Raw genomic sequence first — 18,649 nt, forward strand, 5'->3', positions numbered from 1 at the left:
TTTTTTCTCTAAAGAGAGCACACTGCTATAGACTTGACCATTAAATGTAATGTCTGTCGGAAGGACCTTAAAAGGAGACGCATTACAATTGAGAGAGGAAAGATTAACAAGAAATAATTCAATCGCATTAAAAGGTTTGACTGTCCTTTCCTTAGAATATAAATTTTTGTCGCTCGAGGTTGTCAGAACTGTCCGCGATACGTCATAGCTCATATGCGTCATAGATTCTTCCATTCCACGACACGGTCTAAGACGCGAGACACACAGCTACAGAGAACCAGAACTTGTAAATCATCGTATTATGAACGCAGCATTCTTCCACATAATTAATCTCAAACACGAAAAAATATGTCCAGCTCACCGAAAGCCAAACGCCTGATGGACGCCATTACCGAAGCCCACCGCATGTCCTACCGCATAGGCCGCGGCGAACAAGGCGTCCTAACATTCGAACCCTACAAGTCTCACATCCTACCACTATGGCGCTTCCGCACCGTCCCAATCGCTAAAAAGAGCGCTGAAGACCTATGGGAAAAGTTCGAAGAGTTCAAGGGTCAACGCGACTTTGTAGGGATGGATATGACGCGCAAGTTCATCCAGATGGGCATGACGCGTGCGAAACGATACGCGAATCATGCTGGTGGACGGAAGTATGCGAAGGGGACGCATAAGGAATTACCGAAGAGTGAGGAGCATCCCGATAAGAAGGAGAAGGAGAGGGCGAGTTTGATCTTTCGGGGATATTGGGAACGGTGTAAGGAGGATGAGGACTATCAAGATTTGAAGAATGAGTTTCTCAAGCAGCAGAAAGAATGGAACAAGTCATGATGAATGTTTTTACCAAAGAAACTATAGTACTTGTTTTTAATACTAAAGGCACCTTCAATGTACCATCTCAATCGTTGCCACCACATCCATCAGTCCATCCTCCCGCCTGTTTCGCAACCCAATTATTCTTAAAACACCGCGACCGTACCCAGATAGGCGTATTAAACTTCGCCTTCCACTCATACCCATCTTCAGTCGGCTCATCATAATACTCAAACTCCCACCCAGTAGTCCCCAATCCATAACACGCATCCATAGACGGTCGCATCGTCTGCTGCCCATAATCCCAAGTCGAGAAACCTCCTCCCTCAATTATGTACGAGCTCCAAAGAACGTGATACCAACCCTTGCAGGTTCCTACACCATATTCGGGCGGCGGCCAAGGACGGTTTGTCCGCGTTGGATTGACTTCGTATGTGTACGCGCCATCGTCGCGAACGTACATACCTCCGCTCTTCCAATTCATCTTTCTCTTCGTATCGCAGTTGTGAATTAGCTTCTTCATTGAGTCGATGCACTCCGACTCATCGTAGTCTGCCATTTCCTTGCTAAGCGAGATCTTAAATTCGTGCTCATCTGGTGTGCCTTCGTCGTACTTCTTTGAGTACTCCCATCCTACCTCGTGCTTCGGCTGTTCGATGTTCTTACAAAAGTCTTCATAGTGTTTGTCTAGACGATCGGCGCTAGCGTAGATCTTCCAATCGTCGTCAGACCAGCACTTGAACTCATCCTTAATCTCGCAGTTGGGTGCGTCCACGCCTAGCACGAGTGATCGGAGATCCATCACCTCTGCCATGGCGAAACTAGCCATCGTGACATGACCGTTTTCGTTTGGGTGGAAGTTGGCGCCAATCTTGTTGGGCAGACCAAGACCCATGGTGTAGTCCCAGTTACCATCTCCAGGACATCCGGGATCCTTAGGATCACGGCGACGAAGAACTCGACGAACCATCTCAGAAGGGTTGGGACTGTTGAAGAACTTGGAACCCCAAATCCTCTGTGAAGCAGCTTCTTCCTGAGCCTCGAGTTCATCTTCCAGTTCAGCAGCGAGAGCAGCATCATCTTCATCAAACGAACGCTTACGCAATTCATCTCGAACGACGTTGGGATTGGTGCCAGGCTTGATGAAATGCATTCCGGGCTGGTTCTTGTCAGGGTAGTCACCATTGCTAGACGGAGAACACATTTGTCCATCGATATCAGCATGAGTAACCCAAGGGTTCCAGTCAGCGAAGCCAACCTTGTACTTGATCTTGCTATCCTTGGATATATCCGTGACAGCATCCGCAATAGCAGAATTGATCTTCTTGACAAGGGCGTTGAAGCGATGACGACGAGCAATGGTCAGCTTCTGCCTGCGAATGAATGGCAAGTCATAGCCAGAGAAGATATCCCAGTATTCCTTCTCGCAGTCATCGTTCTCGGTGCTGAAGAATTCAGCGTAGCCTAGTACAACTACTATGCCGTCCTGGTTCATCTTATCGTTTAGGGCATGGAGGATGTCCTTGGTGTTGCTCTTGATGATCTCTTCGACGTTCTTCTCGGCGACTTGGAGGACGGCTTCGCATGCCTTTTGGTTGCGGATGGATAATAGGATACATTCCTGAATGATGCCAGCCTGCGAAAAGAAATAATTAGCTCATGAGATGTTTGAGTCAATGGTAGAAAGCTTACCAAACAAAGGTCGTTACCACCAGCTGTCATCGTGACCAAGTCAAGATCGCCCTCAATCTGCTTGGCCTGCTGATAGATCTGTCCAGCACGATCTCCACTGCAGGCAGCATACTGGAAATCATCAACATGCGTACCGAACAGTCTGCTGATGATCATCGGATAGGACATATCGTAGCGAGCACAGTACCAGTTGTCATGGCCGCTTATGTCAAGGTTTGGAAGTGTGATATTGAACACAGGAGCCTTCTCATCTTTCAAGCCGATATCAAGATGCTCACCGTCGGTCCACTTGCCCAGGGCACGACCTGAGCCAATGCCAGCTGTGTAGCTATCACCGATAGCAGCCCAGCGCTTGACCCATGAGAAATCAGAAGGGTCTTCGTCTGCTCGCTTTCTGAGTCTCAGTGGGTCTGTAGAGGCGGAGTGTAAAGAGGAATGCTTAAGGCGAGGAAGATGACTCTCTGCGACCAAGCAAAAGATCGAGAGCCCGATAAGAAGTGAAACTTTCATGATGCTTTCGTCCAGAGTGGCACACCATGAGAATGGAAAATGAGTGGGATGATAGAATTGTAAAAGGTGTCAATTGCGCCTGAGAGTCGGCATATCATGAACCAAGAAGTAAGCTCTAAAAAGGCCTTTGTAGAGTCGTGTAGTCTTCAGTGGTATGACAGAGCCAACATCTACTGATCTGCAACGGTCATTGCTATATTAGAAGACTTAGCAGTTACAAATTGCCGACGCCGACCGGTGCCACATTGTGTTGGTTTGTTAATCCCTCAGTTTCAGCATAGGCCAAGATCGACAACGGGAAAAGTCAGTTTCGAAACACGCACAAACCTGTGGATATCAACAACCAACAGCAGAATGATAGACAGTTCGGTGATTCCACTTATACGAAAGCCAACGACTGTTGGTTCAGGGTTGTTTTGGTTGACCGGCTGAGTTCCCCGAGGCCAAAGCGCTGAGAATTCCGTTCGCTGGCCATAGCGCTCGTCAACTAAATGAAATGCACAGGGTAATGACTCCTATCTCATGCGTCACAACCAACAGCAACGTGCGAGTAAAATCATGATGTGGCTTTCGAGTCTAGAAAGGAAGCAGAGAACTCCACCTTAGTGGTCTGCGAACTTGAGCTCAGTACTAAGAAAATCGTTCAATAATTTTCCCATTCTGTACATCGACGCTGAGAGTTCCCAAGATGACTCGATTGAGATACTTCCTTTGCCTGTTGGCTCTTGGGCTACTGTCTTTATCCTTGGTTGAAGCTTTGAACCTCGATACCTTCTCTGGTCAGGCGAATGCCTTAAGCCGCCAACGAGAGAAAGCGCTGGGCCAATATCGGGCCAAAGAAGAGATACTACCCATGCGAATGTCTGTTCAAGCCAACGCGGACGAAGATGAAGATGATGAATTGTCGTGCAGCAAGAAGAAAGGCTGCAAGAAGGGCTGCTGTGGACCCTTGTAAGTACCGACGCTCTACCTGCAGTTAATGAAGGCACTAATAATTTGTACAGGAACAAGGAAGGCGTTGGCGTTTGTGGTACTGGGCCAAAGTTCTGTGGTGATGATTGCACTTCCGAGTGCGACTACAAGTCGGAGTGTGATCCAGGATGGGGCCTCCAGTATTCCAACTTTACCGAATGTCCTCTCAACGTCTGCTGTAGTGAGTATGGCTTCTGTGGCACTCTACCCAGCTACTGCAAGGGCAAGACTGTACCGTCGCCGCAGTGCAGTAAAGACAAACACAGTTCTGATAAGCGGACTATCGGGTACTACGAGGGGTGGAATTACCAAAGGCCTTGTGGGAACATGGAACCCGAGGATATTCCTCTTGGCTATTATACACACATCAATTTTGCCTTTGCTCTCGTCAATCCTGATACCTATCGCATTGATCCTATGGACAAAGGGACGGCTTCAAGATATGACAGGGTCACAAGGCTGAAGCAGAAGCAAGAAAACTTGGAGGTTTGGATTGCCATTGGAGGTTGGGCCATGAATGATCCTGGAAAGTACCGAACGGTCTTTTCTGATCTTGCAAAGTCGGAGAAGAAGCAGGATGCATTTTTCGATTCATTGATCACCTTTATGCAACAGCATAACTTTGACGGTGTTGATTTGGATTGGGAGTAGTAAGTACACTTGTCATTGCAATGCTCGATGGTAACATGTATGACAGTCCTGTTGCCGAAGACAGAGGCGGTATTGAAGAGGATTTTGACAACTACGTCAATCTTCTTGCTCGACTGAGGCGTCGTCTCAACTCATCTGGGCGCAAATACGGACTGACTCTCACTCTGGCAAGCACTTCAGTTACGGTATGCAAATCGAGAAGCTAACACGTTTACCCAGCCTGCATCCTACTGGTACCTGAAGGGTTTTGACATTGTCAATATGGAGAAGTACCTGGACTGGTTCAACATCATGACATATGATATACGTAAGTTCATTACCTACCATATCACGAATAAACATGTCGCTGACTTTCAAACAGACGGTGTCTGGGACGAGGATATTGAGGCGCTTGGCCCTTATGCCCTGGCTCACACTAACCTCACCGAGATTCACCAAGGCCTGGAGCTTCTCTGGAGAAACAACATCAACCCGGAGCGGGTTGTTCTAGGTCTCGGATTCTATGGCAGAAGTAAGTCGGTCTCAGTTCTGAAGCAAGTCACGCAATACTCACACTAAATAGGCTTTGCCATGAAAAGCCCCAACTGCCTTGAAGCTGGATGCGAGTTCAAGGAAGGCGCCAAGAAAGGTAAATGCACGGGTACCGAAGGTGTTCTCTCGGCACATGAGATCACTACCATCATCAAGAACGGTGGTAAGGTGACACTCGATGAGAAAGCGGGAGTCAAGATGGTTACTTGGGACTCTAATCAGTGGGTATCTTGGGATGACGCTGAGACTCTCAAGATGAAACTGGACTATGCCAATGAGCACTGTCTCGGAGGGTAAGTGTAAATGAAGCTCTGCACAACATGTATAAATGTCTAATCTTCTGAGCAGTACCATGATATGGGCTATTGATCTCGATGATGGAACCTTGATCGAGGCGCTGGGGAAGGGTATCAAGCGAAAGAAGGCAACTGTTATTGAGCCTCCAAAAATGATTGAGTGCTTTGGATCTAGTGAATTGAACAAGGATGAGCTGTGAGGGAGGGGAGCCAAGTCGAAGGAACGAAACTAGAACTATGGCGTGAATCTGGGTATGCTCTCTCAAAGATACTTTTTAGTTGACATGACTTGTAGAGAATGTATGATAGTTCAAGGTCGTATAAGAACTCTGAGTAAAGATTATACGGTTCCAAACGTAAAATGTCATGACAGTCGTAGTAAGGCTTGGATTCTGTGTCAATATGCGTTAAATTCAAATTGTGTTACAACTGCGTATAAGGGTTGTGTACTGGGTAATACAGAGTCTGAATAATAAGTGAGATTCTGATTTAAAAGATAGCGATAGGATAATGATGATTTAAATTTTAAGCTATATGTACATGACAGAAAGGAGATAGAATAGCTAAGAGAAAGTAGATAGTATAACAAGACTGATATGGTACAAGATGGACTTAACAAACACCATCCTTAGTGTCTCCTCCCTTCAAAGACAATGTACTTCGAACCTTCCTAAAGGTCCTTATAAAATAATTATCCTTCGAATTGAGTAGGCTACTGACACCCTTGTACTTGTCGCCATAGATAGTGATCAACTTATCAATGTCTGCCACAGAAGCACCCGTTCGAATGGGGATCCGGTCACCGTTCTGGTAAGTCAGGATGGGCAGCCGTTGATCGTCGTCGGCGCCATTGACTTCACCAATTCCGCCAGCATTAGATGGGTACAGCATTAAGGATTCTGGGTCAAATGCTGCATCCGCATCATGTCCATCTGTTTTCATAGGCAGCCACTCCGCTCCACTGAATCCATACTTATCGGCTGTTGACCAGGTCCTGCACAACAATTTCTTATCATCAGCTGCTGTTTTTGGATCCTTTTCCATCTCGTTGATCTTTTCAAGAGTTTCCTCGTAGTCTTTCAAGTTTCGACATATGAAATCATCAGTTTCGAACCGAATGTCACTGTTCTCATTCACTAATTGCATATTCCAACCCTCTTGCGTCATGTCAGATAGCTCCCAGTGAATGTTCTTCTGACTGTAACAAACATTGGTTGGTATCAAGAAAGGATACCTGTAGGTCTGTGGAGAAAGCGAATGATATTACTCATGAGAGGTTCATTGCCTGGAACAAGGCCCTTGGTAATGGTTGTGCTGGACTGAAACCCGATTCCTATGTTTGCGTGGGCGTGAAGAGTACATAGCAGTATCGATACGATCGGTAAAACATCAGGAGGTCTGTGACAAGTGGTCGATAGAATAGAAAGGTTTCATTCATGTATTGTTGTGCCTGAGTCGTACATACCTCTCACTATAGGCATTCAATGCGATCTATTTCCAATATTATCGCATTGTTCAAGTGCTTGGAGTAGCAGAGGGAGGGTTTCTGAGAGGCCTTCAGGTTTATAGTGACAATTGTTATAGCCAACGAATTGCAATTTTGGGGAACGATGATCTCCGCGAACGGTGCACGCTCGTAGTTGTCATGCTGCCACCAACAGACAGTGTTGTCACACAGTCGGCACTGTAAAGATGGACCCGTGCCCATCCTGGAAATCTCTCGAGAACTTTCCCACCAACAGCACTCTTTATCTCCCTAACAACACTTAGAAACCTAACATGAGACGACGCTAGAAGCTCAAATCATGGATTGAAGGCAAATTGAGTAAAGTCAGGACGACCTCTGTTGCTCCTCAACCGCCCATGCTTCCAGAGCCTCGACACAGTCTGACGCCATCCCCCTCATTGGAAGACGTATCCCGACCTAAGCAAAATGCGCCAATCTTTACTCAATTGCCACCCGAAATCCGCCATGAGATTCTTTTACAGGCATTTGGAGGTCGCACAGTCCACATTGATCTTGTCTACCAACACCCACTTCAGCCGCCAGATCCAAAGAGAGCGACGTACCACTACGGCAAAAATATGGAGCAGGGCTGTTACCTGGACAGAGATAAGCCCAAGTGTTGGCAGTGGCGCGGATGCGTTTGCCATCGCAATCCATCCAATCTACGCCGTGTGTTCGGGCAGAAAAATGCTGGCATACTCGATCCTTCTGGTGGGCCTACTGGTGATATTTGGCCTCCTTTATATCCACAAGATCCTACGTCTGGACTGGGCGAGGATATGTACAGGCATTGGGAATTAGATGAACCTGGCGACGACAGCTGCTGTAAGGGTTATGCTAATCATTGCGGGGAATATATTTCTCCGAAGATAGGAGGTAAGCCAGACGCGTGCTGGATTGGTGCTATGGGTTGGCTTTTGGCCTGTCGCAAAGCGTAAGTTCACCGCTAACAAGCCTTGCTGTCAAGCATTGGCTGACAATTACATCCTGTAGCTATACCGAAGGCATGGAAGTTCTGTATGGAATAAACACTATCCATATGGGAAGCAAGCCTCTTCTTTACAATTTACCGACGCTCATTACTCCTCAAAGGCTACAAACGATGGATGCCTTGGAGATCGTCTGGAGACCAGACGTGTACAGGCTGCCTGGTGGACGTCAAGGACTCCACGCCGAGGAGTGGAAACTTGATCAAGAGCAAATCCCACAGATCCACGACATAATTCTGCAGACCTTCCTTCATGTTCGACGCCTTCATTTGGCGTTTAACATAAGCTACCATGTAGGCAATCGACCCCATCTCAACAACATGGTCCTCCGATGGGATGAATTCGCGACTACCCTTGCAAGGAAGGGCAATCTACAGGCACCTCTCACAATCTCTCTCACGAGTTCTTACTGGATGGACTTGTATGACAAGGCCAAGAAAGATGCCGTGAACAAGGACAGTTGTCCTTCAACACTGAGGAGCCAGTTTTGGCGGTGGACAAATGGAAAGTGTGCCCTTGCGCCCTTCACAAATTCGACGGAAACTTGGGGTAAGATCGATGGGGCAACAAAGGAAAATGGGTACTGGATTGTCCGTGGAGACAAGGATGATGACAAACGGCGTCAAGCTCAGAGCGTATGCTTTTGATGTTATTTTCAACTTTTCATGTACCTTTCAAATCAGAACGCACAGACTTTGCTTTTAGGACCAACAGCCAGGGTAGACTGTGCATGCGCCTTGTAACACCGCACGTGCTAGGGCTCAAGTATATAGATCCGCTTGCTGCCTAAATCAATTGTTCCTTAGCTATTAACCAACCTGATAAGGCTTACCAATCAATCATGATTCACCGCTTCAAATCTTGGGTGGCAGAAAATCGCGCCAAACAGAAAAAGCAGACTAAAGAAGGATATCCCGAGCCTGCACCAGATTTACCTTTCTTCCTCAATGCCGAGAAACAACTCTTGCCAATATGTCCCGCGAGTATCAACGCCCACGATGCCCCAATCTTTAACAAATTGTCGACCGAAATCAGGCGCGAGATTGTCATCAAGGCATTCGGCGCTCGCAGGGTCCATATGGACCTTTTCTACGGTCACCCGTATATCTCGAAACCTGGCGACAATGGATTTCCTCAGGGCGCACACTACGAAGGTAACTACGATAAGAGTGTGCCCAAGCGTTGGCAATGGCGTGGCTGCGTCTGCCATCGCACTATGTCACTCGAAGTGCAAAAGCTTGCTGATGGGGGGTGGAGAGATTGGCCGACGGTTGGTGAGTCGTGTGATTCTCTTCAGCTTGGCGAGCAGCGGAACAGACGGTGGGACTCGGACGAGCCAGGTGATGATACTTGCTTCAGTGGCTTTGCTAAACAATGTGGCTCATATACCTATTATGGAGATGATAGTGCGTGCTGGATTGGAGCTACCGGATGGCTTTTAACTTGTCGGCAAGCGTAAGCGTACCCAGTCTTAAACTCTCAGAAATGCTAATTTATAACGTTATACAGTTACACAGAAGGTGTAGAAGTCTTATATGGAACAAACACGATTCATATATCCAGCGAAACTCTTCTTACCAGGCTACCGTGTGACATTCCTACCCCTCCAAGGCTGCTACTTCTGCAATCACTCGAAATAGTATGGAATCTGGATACTGTCAAGCTATCCCGTGGCTGGGCTCTGCAACGCCCAATCAGACATGAACTACGCCAAGACCAACTTAAACAAATCATCGAAATCATCCTCGACAGCCTCGCCAACGTTCGCCGTCTACATCTCGCTCTGGTACTTCGAGGGACCTACGGAGTCGACCTCTATCTAGACAACAGCTTTCAGCTAATTGATGTGCTTGCTGATCAGCTTTGTCGGTGGGGAAGGCTCAAGGTCCCGCTTCAAGTCTCCATCACAAGCAGCGTTTACAAACAACTATACGTGCAAGCGAAAGAAGTGGCCATCAACAACGACGTCAAGCCTTGTGCTGTATTCCAATTCTGGCGTTTTCTGGATGGTAGAGTTGCCCTGGCGCCAGGGTCTCCAGAAAGGTTTTGCAAGATCGATGGCTCGACGGTCAAGAATGGTTACTGGATTGTGCACGGGGACAAGGATGATGATAAGCGGCAAATTCCAGAGTGTGGCTTTGGCTTAAGTGAGGATTATTATCGCTTGATCCATGCAAGGGATTTACGTTCACTTTAACTAGACATGGAGATGCGAAAGAAATGGATTTATCCGCAAGGTTTAGCCTGCCATTCCCTGTATGCTAAAGTGGTCTGATCTTCGAGGTGACCCATTGTCACGCATTTCCCCTCCTTTGACCATTTCAGATCATAAAAGCGCTATTTTCTCTTGCCTGGATTCTTGTAACCTCGTTCATTATGATGCATCGGCGCAGCAATTCCAACTTGCAAGCACCTCAGGGTTCGTCCCCTCCAGGTGATCTTGTCCCCGGTGAGGAATTTGACGTATGATCGGGACGTACACGAATCACGTGCGAAGCTCATCAGTTTACAGGCTGACGACGCGGATTCTTTATCTCAGTCCGATACGTGAGTATCATTCGCTGACCTGACTTAATGATACTGATGAGCCGGTGAAGGTCGAGCTCCACGGCTTCAGTCTCTGCCAGTATACTCGAGTATCGTCGAATTCATGGTCGAACATATCACAGCGACAAGTTCAGAAATGACTACGTATTCCCAAATGATGAACAGCAGCTACAATCTGTTGACATTTCGTATGCCGAAGATCATACTCATGAGACGATTGGAATAAACTGACGGTATTCGCAGTCATCATTATCTCACGCTTCTGTTGGATGGCGAGTTGTTTCTCGCTCCAGTCAAAGAAGATGTTCAGGTATCGTTACTGTTCTGTAGAGTCGATTCAGGAAAGCTGTTCTGACTATCTTGACTTGCGCAGAGAGTTCTCGATGTCGGAACAGGTAGTGGTAAGTTCTCGCGTCCCCATCTACTTTAGTGGCTTGGCTGACTGGCCCCAGGTATATGGGCAATGTATGAAGAATAAACGTCCCTCAGGATAGCTTCAGGCTGACTTCGTTATTTTACAGAGATTTTGGTGATCAATACCCGAGTGCAGAGGTAATTGGGACCGACCTTTCACCCTGCCAACCACAATGGGTGCCCCCGAACGTTCGTTTCGAAGTCGATGATGCCACCGAATCCTGGACTTGGAATAACAACCACTTCGATTTCATCCACATTCGATATCTATTCGGAGCAATTCCCGACTGGAACCACCTTTTTGAGCAGGCTTATCGTTGCTGCGCTCCGGGAGGATGGATAGAGTCCGTCGAAGCTGATGTACGAATTAAAAGCGACGACGGTACAGCAGATCTGGCGCCGGTGTGGAAGACTTGCGACAAGATGTACGAGGAGGGAGGTAAAATCCTCAACCGATCGTTTTTCGTCAGCGAATTGCAAGAAGAAGGGATTAAAAAGGCTGGCTTCGTGGACGTCAAAGTTGTGGACTACAAGGTAAGTTCGAAATCCGTCTAAAAAGGGCTTCTTTTGACCGCGAGATAAAGATCCCGATTGGTGGCTGGCCAAAAGACCCAAAGTTGGCGGAAATCGGACGCTTCGTGCAGCAAACCCTTGAGAATGACTTGGAAGGTAAGCAATCTTTAACTTTGGGTCATGCTAAAGTTACTGAAACTCGGTCTAAGGATACTCTTTCGTGCTCTGGAACAATGTTCTCAAGTGGCCGGATGATGAATACCAGATCTTCCTTATACAAATTCGTCAGGCCCTTCGAAACCGCAAGGTTCATAGTTATATCATGACGCGATACGTGTATGGTCGTAAAGCGGAAGAAACGTGAAAAGCAATTACTTCCACTTTATATAGTAACAAAAGAAACAGGCATTTCCAACACATGATTGACTAACCTCCAATTGCCTCGCTCAAAATAACCTGCAACGTGGTATAAGCATTCCCTAAACACTTCAGGTGTTGAATGTACTACATGGAAGCCCAAGTTGAAAGATTGCCTAACCTAACTCCATAGGAACAGCAGGTGGAATGCAAGCCCGACCAAGAAAACTGTTTACAAACGAAACACAGTTAGTGACTGCTTTGCCCTTTTCGATATACGTACCAAGTGAAGCTATACTAAAGCGATTAGTGAGTGCCTGCATCCATAATCGTATCCTGAGCACTTCAGCAATCGTTTCCCTAGAGAAGTGACATTATAGTTAGCTGATGAGTTCACCATGGACAGTTTATAGTACTATGAACTTACGGATCCTGTAGGCTTTCTTCGTTCGCACAGTGATGACTTAAAACACTGTTGTTTTCTTCCAGTAAAAAGAGGATCCGGTCCAGATTGGGCAAATCGATAACTCGAAGCCAATCTGCGAGTGTGTAGACAGTATCAGAGTCGAAAATACGTGTGGCTTGCACCGTTTTCTGATACTCTGATGAATCCGTTGCGTAATCTGACCACATCCTTACCTCGACATCTCCGAGATTAATAGTCGCATATTCTTTTTCAGTCGATCGTGTGATGAAGACTTCAAATTCGCAAAGAACTCCCCTGTTGAGGAAACTTTCAAGCCAGTGACTAAATCCTCTTCGGTCTATGGATCCGTACAGATACCAAAAGTACCAATTTACTGCCAAGAAGTCCCGCCATATCGTCAAACACTCCACATTGTGCACATGGAGATTTTTATCATTATAGGGGAGTTGAGTGAACCCTGTGGAAAAGGAGTCTGCGAAACATCCAATATTGAATAACTCATGCTCTAGGTCGCCACTGACATGCTCAGGTACTGGGTGCCTAAAGAGTATAGCAGCAAGCATGGCTTTCTTTATTGGTGAGCCAATTCCATGTGCACGATGTTGCATCCTCCAAAGAACATAGTCGTAGCGACGGAACTTTAGTGCCATAAATAGTGTGTTGAAATTGCCGTGCGTTCTGTTTTCTTCCGCCGTATGATAATTTGGAGTCACCCACCCTATTATGCGTCTTCTGGTATCGCTATCATATATGAATGGAACAGCGCAGTTGCCGGCCTCATCGCAGACGTAACCCTGAGATAAAAAGTCCAACGTATCCAAGAATTTGAAGTTCGTTTTATCAGAGGATATTTCCAGAACAAAACGTGCGAGTCCAGGGAAAAGGTTCGGATTTTGTGGCATTGACCCTACGCAAAAACGCCAATGTGCTAAAGATAGGTTTGCAATGGCATCTGCTGCGTTGAAGCTGCCAAGCATAGCCTTTCTTTCCGACGCGAACTCGCTTCTTTCGAGGATCTCAGGCACAGATCTATGAACATAGCTAATGGCGATGGGCCGATTGGGGCCATCGGACGTGTAACCCAGCTCCCGCCATGCCATTTCATCTCTCCCCATTAACGTATTCTCAACCGCTTCAAGCAAGCCTCCAGATTCATGTTGAAGCTTCCTCAGAGCATATTTCATTCTTTCTTCTCTTGAAGCTGTGTTACCATTAGGACCTTCGTCAGATTCTCGGATGAGGGCAAATCCGGCGTCCTTGTTGTACTCGTCAAGAAATGAGTACGCGATGAGCCACAGAGTCACCGGGTTTATTTCTGGGGATTCAGCAGAAACCTTTAACATCGATAGAGTTTGATATAAATTCCTCTTTTTGCGTCTAGATAGGCGGTTGAGAATGTATCGGAAGATGTCTTCCAGGTCGGTTGGAAGTTCGTCGAGTAATTCCATAATAGAAGATTCCCTCACGGATGATCCGGCAAATGAGTTGTGTGGGTCAACCTCAATGTCTCTCCGTAGCGCTTGTACAACAAGTGTACACCACAGAAATATACCCTGTGCCTTGCTTGCGACTTCATAAGAAAGCTTGTCAGGTAAAGCCTTGTTTTGAAGGTGGCTTAAATTCTTTTTCGTGTATCCACGTAGGTCATACCAGGTCATTTGATGAAGTCGAAGTCGTTGATACTCCTGATATCGGTTCATAAATACATTCTCTTCCCTGCTAGACACACAAAGCTTCAGGTTCTTATGGGAATCTTGCACCCAAGTATCCAGTATGTCGACCAGGGTTCTGTAGTCATGTTGTCCGCTGCCGACAAATTCATCAAGCCCATCAATGAAAATGCACAACCGACGTGATTTGTAGAATAATTCATTTTTCAGGAGCATGAACAAGGAGCGTTCGATGATCTCTGGAGAGATGAGAAACGGACTTTGTATAACTGCTCTATCCTTCTTTGCTTGGTCCCAATAGCCCGGTAGCACTGACGGGATAAGTTCGGGATATTCGGTGAGGATACTGTATAACAGGGACCGGTACAGACCATTCAAAGAGTTTTGTGAACTTGTACCAGGTTTCCAAAAGTAAAAGTTTGACATGAACAGTTTTTTACTGGCTAATTCGGAATCAGAGATGTGTTATGGAGTTATAGCCTTGCGGTATGTATAGTGGAGCTTACCAGACCAAACCTCCAACTCCTTCCTGGTGCGAGGATGAGTATAGAGAAGCTTCATTAGAGTAGACTTTCCCGATCCGAGCTTCCCACTGACGTGGAATATGCCATCAGAAACGGCTAACCAGTCCACAAACTTCTTGTTGGATTGTAACTGCATCTGACGTTGTCGGGAAACCCAATATCCACTTGGTCGATCAGATTCATCGTCTTTGGTCGAGCAGTTCGACTTTCTTCGTTGTTTAGGATCTAAAACCCATGTAAAGGTTTCATCTGCTGGTAGATGCACTTGGTTATATCTCGAATCCATGTCGCTCGGACATAAACTCCTCAAGATACGATCTTGGCAAACCCTATCCAGGACGGCATCCTGTCGTTGAAGAATGTCACGAACCTGAGCCAGGATGTCGGTGCCCAGGTTTGCCTCGGCCGTTTGACGAAGCTCGTCAACGTTTCGTTGAATTTGTTGAAGCTTGGAAGTATCATCAGTTACCAGTGAGCGGATTTGATCTAACGAGTATGTCATCTGTTCACTTAGTGTGATGTTAGTCGCCACTCGCTCTAGTAAATGCACATGACTTACCTTTTGAGATACGAGAGCTCAAGTGAGAGCTGGGCGCCGCACTGCGTGAGCCTCTCCTCCAACTGTATCAGGTCCTTCTTACACCTCCAGGTCTTCAGTCCTGCTAGAAAAGCTGCATATTTTGATTTGTCTCCCCCAATCTTGACAGAGTTAAAAATCTTCAAGATCTCGCTAGATATACTCTGGCATTCACTGGAAAGGTTGCAGATGCCTTCATACTCTGGGGTAATTGCGGACGAATCAGGCGGTTGAAGCTTCCTTGAAAATGCCTGCATAGATCTCGCGACCGACTCCCTGGTCAGATTATCGTTTGAACATCCGTCGGCGGAGTCGTAAATTTCCTTGGCGTTGCGCACAACTTTCCAACTGAATTCTAGGAAAGTTATGACGGCGGATGTCACGCCGATTGCCGATGCTGGGTCCATGGTGTGATGATCTCAATGCAACAGGATGTGGACAAGTGTACCACTGATGAGCTGAAAGCTGAGGATGAGAGAGAGGGGGGGATAACAACGGATAGTGACTTAATATTCTTAGAGGCAAATGATGAGGCTGTGTTATGTAACTAATAGAACAAATGTGTTGGTTGGTGATGGTCATGTAGGACTACAATACGACGGTAGGGGTTAGATGCATATTGAGGCCACCAACATGTTGTCTCACCTCTTTTATTGGTGTAGAGCTAGGCTGCAACGCCACTGACCTCAATTTTAAGTATCTGTAATTTCGATGGTCTTATTATAGGCTTACATGTCACAACAGGTCGTGGCTGTGAGCTGGAAAAGTTCAAACCTTGTCAAATCGGCCCAGGATTAACAATTTATATAGCTAAGAAAGGCTAATGCTGAACATCATGACACTCTTGCCAGAATGCATAGCATTTCTTTTTCATCGCATGTTCACACCATATAAACTCCTTTAACTTGCCCTCCACAATTTCCCAGTCCTGACCATAATCGCTTGGGTAGAAGCATCGATAGCGTTGCACCAACAACGCTGCTCGATTTCTATTGACCTGGCTCTTTGTGAGACCACCAGCGACAAGTAGCAACCAGAATGAGATGTCCGGGGCGAGTTTCCAAGGTGACATGTGTTTTGTAAAATTCTCCATACAGTTGAGGATCTCTGCGACACACTTTTCGGGCGCAAAATATCCTTCCCAGATACCTGATGACAGTCTGTATGTGCAGAGGTACGCAGCGAAAAGGCACGCTCTGTAGATAAGGGTCTGCTCTTTTTGTGGGCTGGTCCTGGTTTCACTGAGAAGATCGACGAGACGGATCTGCAAGTTCGCTTGGGCGTTGGACAGCGGATAGCCCTCATCATCTAGATCTTCCATTAGTGGAATGGAAACGGTTGTATCGTTCCCATCGAGATCTGCAGATCGTCCTGGTAGCCGTTTTTGTCTGTGCACTGCATCCACTACGCAGCATAAGGCGTTGAGATCTGCGAGTACACGAACAGACGTCGCAGGCCAGCCATCAATATGTATTTTAAATCCTTCGGGCAGAACAAAGTATTTTCGGTGGCTACTGTCCTCCCTCAAGCGGGCAAAGGCGTCATTAACATCAAATTGCAGTAGCCGAGGGGTCCCAGTTGCCAAGGAACACATTATGTCCTGCCAGAATAAAGCTCGCTGGGTCTTCTGTATGCCTGCAGGATTATACCCACTAGCCAATACATCAAACTGGTGGAGTAAAGTCTGCAAACCACGAATATGAGTAGCTGCAGCAGGCCTCATGTCCCGGACCCGGTATTCATAGCTTATCAGCATGAGAATTGCTGTTATGCATTGCAGCGATGGGGCATCGCCTAGGTTCAGATTGAGAGATTCGAGAACTTTACCACGGTGATACAGTGTCTCATAATTGGGTACGTGATTATTTGCTTCCAACGCAAGGACGAGAGAAAGAGCATGGAATAGTGTTTTGTCTGTCAGAAAGGAAGACAGGTGATTGAGACTTTGGAAGAGAACAGAATTATTTGATTCGTCAATGCGAAATAGTGGTTCTCCCGCGTATCTGGCCGATGCTGTTATCGTGCATTAGTCAAGAGGTGGAGCATAACACGATCAGGTACGTACGATGTCTCAAAAGCTGCCGTAGACGATCAGGGTTTTCGCAAAGGGTATCAAACGGATCGACAGTGTGGCCCGCAATGTTAGCATATGGGTCGCTGGTCCATGGTGTATAGATTCTGGAAACAGCATTGAACGATTCTTGGTCACTGTTGGTGTCGCAGTCACTCGTCTTCATTTGGCTACCATAATAGGCAACCTGTTGAGTGACCTTTCCTTGGCGCCGACGGGTCGGAGATTGGCCAGGAGAGGACAAGACTACAGGCTCGGTCATACTCGCGTATAACCGAGTACTTTACGCGCGGCGCCGAAAAGTGAAGGGTATATGCAGAGGGATGGGGAAGCTTTGATTGCAATCATATCTTACGTGCGGCAAATATTCCCCAACAGCGCTGACTAATACTACCCTGAAGCAGTTCAATTTTGCCCATAAGTCGTAAGGAAAATTGAAATAAGACCAGCAGAAAAGCTTCCAGTTCGTGCATCCTGAATCCATGCTGAGAAACATCCTTGCGAAATGCTAATTTAATCCTACTGTACATGTTTTGCGTGACAACTGTGAAGACAGCAGAGTAGAGTATGAGGGTATAATGGTCGATCACGAAGATAGCAGTTCTTCACGTCGACCAGAGTGTGTAATCAAATTATTTTAAGGTAAAACTGATATTGTGCTTCTCGAATTCGCGCCTCTGCATCGAATAACAGTTAAACAACCTCATACCGTTTGCAAAATTACCGTTGCGTACCGAGCAACAGAATGCGACCGGTCAATGCGCGGTCACTCAAAGCCGCCCTGGTTCAACAAACGCGACCAGCCAAGACAGCTTCTATCCAATACAAGCCGGACGTCGCTCTCTCTATATGCAAGGACAAACTTTATTAAGAAGCCAGAAACATCAAAATCAGGGAAATTTGCCTGATAGTGCGAGATCTTCAATTGCGGAACTAGATCTAAAATCCGAATGATGACCTGCCAAGTCTTTTCTTATCACAAAGCGGGGATTTTCTCCAACGGTTGGCTTGGCGTGTCTGTTCATGACGGCCATTATATGCGAAAAGAAGCCGATCTATCCCGGTTCCTTGTCATTGTTGAGAAGGGATTGATGTTGGTTGGCGATTGAGTGTCAATTGTCTTGCATTCGGTGGAGCAGGATCTAACCATAAATCTATGCTTGATAATAAACGACGGAGAAAAGAATGTCTCCGCGAGTCGTTTCTCCAAAGGTTACTCCACCTCAACAAGGGATCCCTCAACTTTATTTCCCGTGGGAACACAACTAGTGCAAGGTTGCACAACCCGCGGCCTTGGCAGTGGAGAGACACTTTCTCCCGCGGGTACAACAACAAATGTCTTCTCTCTAGTATTCCGCATTGGTAAAAGATTGGCATTCGCTTGACGCATAATACTCACGCGATGCCCAGGCCAAGAATTCCATGAAGCTTAACGTCAATTTCTCTTTGACATGCTTTTACAAAGACATTGGCCACTGTGGTGTTGACGGGAATAATCCCTGTAAATGCCCAGACGGGAATGTACGAAGTGGCCAAACAGGAGGCATCATATCGCTTGGCACGGGAAGACTTCTTTTTTTTTTTTTTTTTT

General features: G+C 46.6%; 7 protein-coding genes across 7 annotated transcripts; 3 read left to right on the top strand and 4 right to left on the bottom strand.

Moving 5' to 3' along the window:
- Positions 1-348: 348 nt before the first annotated feature.
- FIESC28_11442 (uncharacterized protein) lies at positions 349-828 on the top strand (the record flags this gene model as incomplete). The annotated part of the gene is made up of 1 exon (XM_031165566.1): positions 349-828. The coding sequence occupies one exon, from the start codon at positions 349-351 to the stop codon at positions 826-828; it is 480 nt and encodes a 159-aa protein (XP_031010369.1).
- A 67-nt stretch (positions 829-895) lies between these two features.
- FIESC28_11443 (uncharacterized protein) lies at positions 896-3,012 on the bottom strand (the record flags this gene model as incomplete). Its single annotated transcript, XM_031165567.1, has 2 exons — positions 896-2,446; positions 2,503-3,012. 2 exons carry the CDS (start codon positions 3,010-3,012, stop codon positions 896-898), a joined length of 2,061 nt encoding a protein of 686 aa, XP_031010370.1.
- Positions 3,013-3,700: 688 nt separating this feature from the next.
- Positions 3,701-5,662, top strand: FIESC28_11444 (uncharacterized protein; the record flags this gene model as incomplete). Its single annotated transcript, XM_031165568.1, has 7 exons — positions 3,701-3,963; positions 4,017-4,634; positions 4,682-4,820; positions 4,879-4,942; positions 4,997-5,146; positions 5,198-5,459; positions 5,515-5,662. The coding sequence occupies 7 exons, from the start codon at positions 3,701-3,703 to the stop codon at positions 5,660-5,662; spliced, it is 1,644 nt and encodes a 547-aa protein (XP_031010371.1).
- Positions 5,663-6,090: 428 nt separating this feature from the next.
- Positions 6,091-6,629, bottom strand: FIESC28_11445 (uncharacterized protein; the record flags this gene model as incomplete). The annotated part of the gene is made up of 2 exons (XM_031165569.1): positions 6,091-6,132; positions 6,183-6,629. 2 exons carry the CDS (start codon positions 6,627-6,629, stop codon positions 6,091-6,093), a joined length of 489 nt encoding a protein of 162 aa, XP_031010372.1.
- A 696-nt stretch (positions 6,630-7,325) lies between these two features.
- Positions 7,326-11,796, top strand: FIESC28_11446 (uncharacterized protein; the record flags this gene model as incomplete). The annotated part of the gene is made up of 14 exons (XM_031165570.1): positions 7,326-7,903; positions 7,963-8,593; positions 8,785-9,413; positions 9,468-10,105; positions 10,160-10,214; positions 10,352-10,421; positions 10,471-10,505; positions 10,556-10,693; positions 10,749-10,815; positions 10,879-10,906; positions 10,958-10,970; positions 11,027-11,453; positions 11,504-11,588; positions 11,642-11,796. The coding sequence occupies 14 exons, from the start codon at positions 7,326-7,328 to the stop codon at positions 11,794-11,796; spliced, it is 3,549 nt and encodes a 1,182-aa protein (XP_031010373.1).
- A 62-nt stretch (positions 11,797-11,858) lies between these two features.
- Positions 11,859-15,394, bottom strand: FIESC28_11447 (uncharacterized protein; the record flags this gene model as incomplete). Its single annotated transcript, XM_031165571.1, has 6 exons — positions 11,859-11,911; positions 11,971-12,017; positions 12,073-12,081; positions 12,217-14,329; positions 14,393-14,919; positions 14,970-15,394. 6 exons carry the CDS (start codon positions 15,392-15,394, stop codon positions 11,859-11,861), a joined length of 3,174 nt encoding a protein of 1,057 aa, XP_031010374.1.
- A 413-nt stretch (positions 15,395-15,807) lies between these two features.
- Positions 15,808-17,320, bottom strand: FIESC28_11448 (uncharacterized protein; the record flags this gene model as incomplete). The annotated part of the gene is made up of 2 exons (XM_031165572.1): positions 15,808-17,000; positions 17,053-17,320. The coding sequence occupies 2 exons, from the start codon at positions 17,318-17,320 to the stop codon at positions 15,808-15,810; spliced, it is 1,461 nt and encodes a 486-aa protein (XP_031010375.1).
- Positions 17,321-18,649: the final 1,329 nt, after the last annotated feature.

The sequence above is a fragment of the Fusarium coffeatum genome (assembly GCF_003316985.1).
Source record: "Fusarium coffeatum strain FIESC_28 chromosome Unknown BRIP53273_contig_408, whole genome shotgun sequence".
NCBI classification, from domain to species: Eukaryota; Fungi; Ascomycota; class Sordariomycetes; order Hypocreales; family Nectriaceae; genus Fusarium; species Fusarium coffeatum.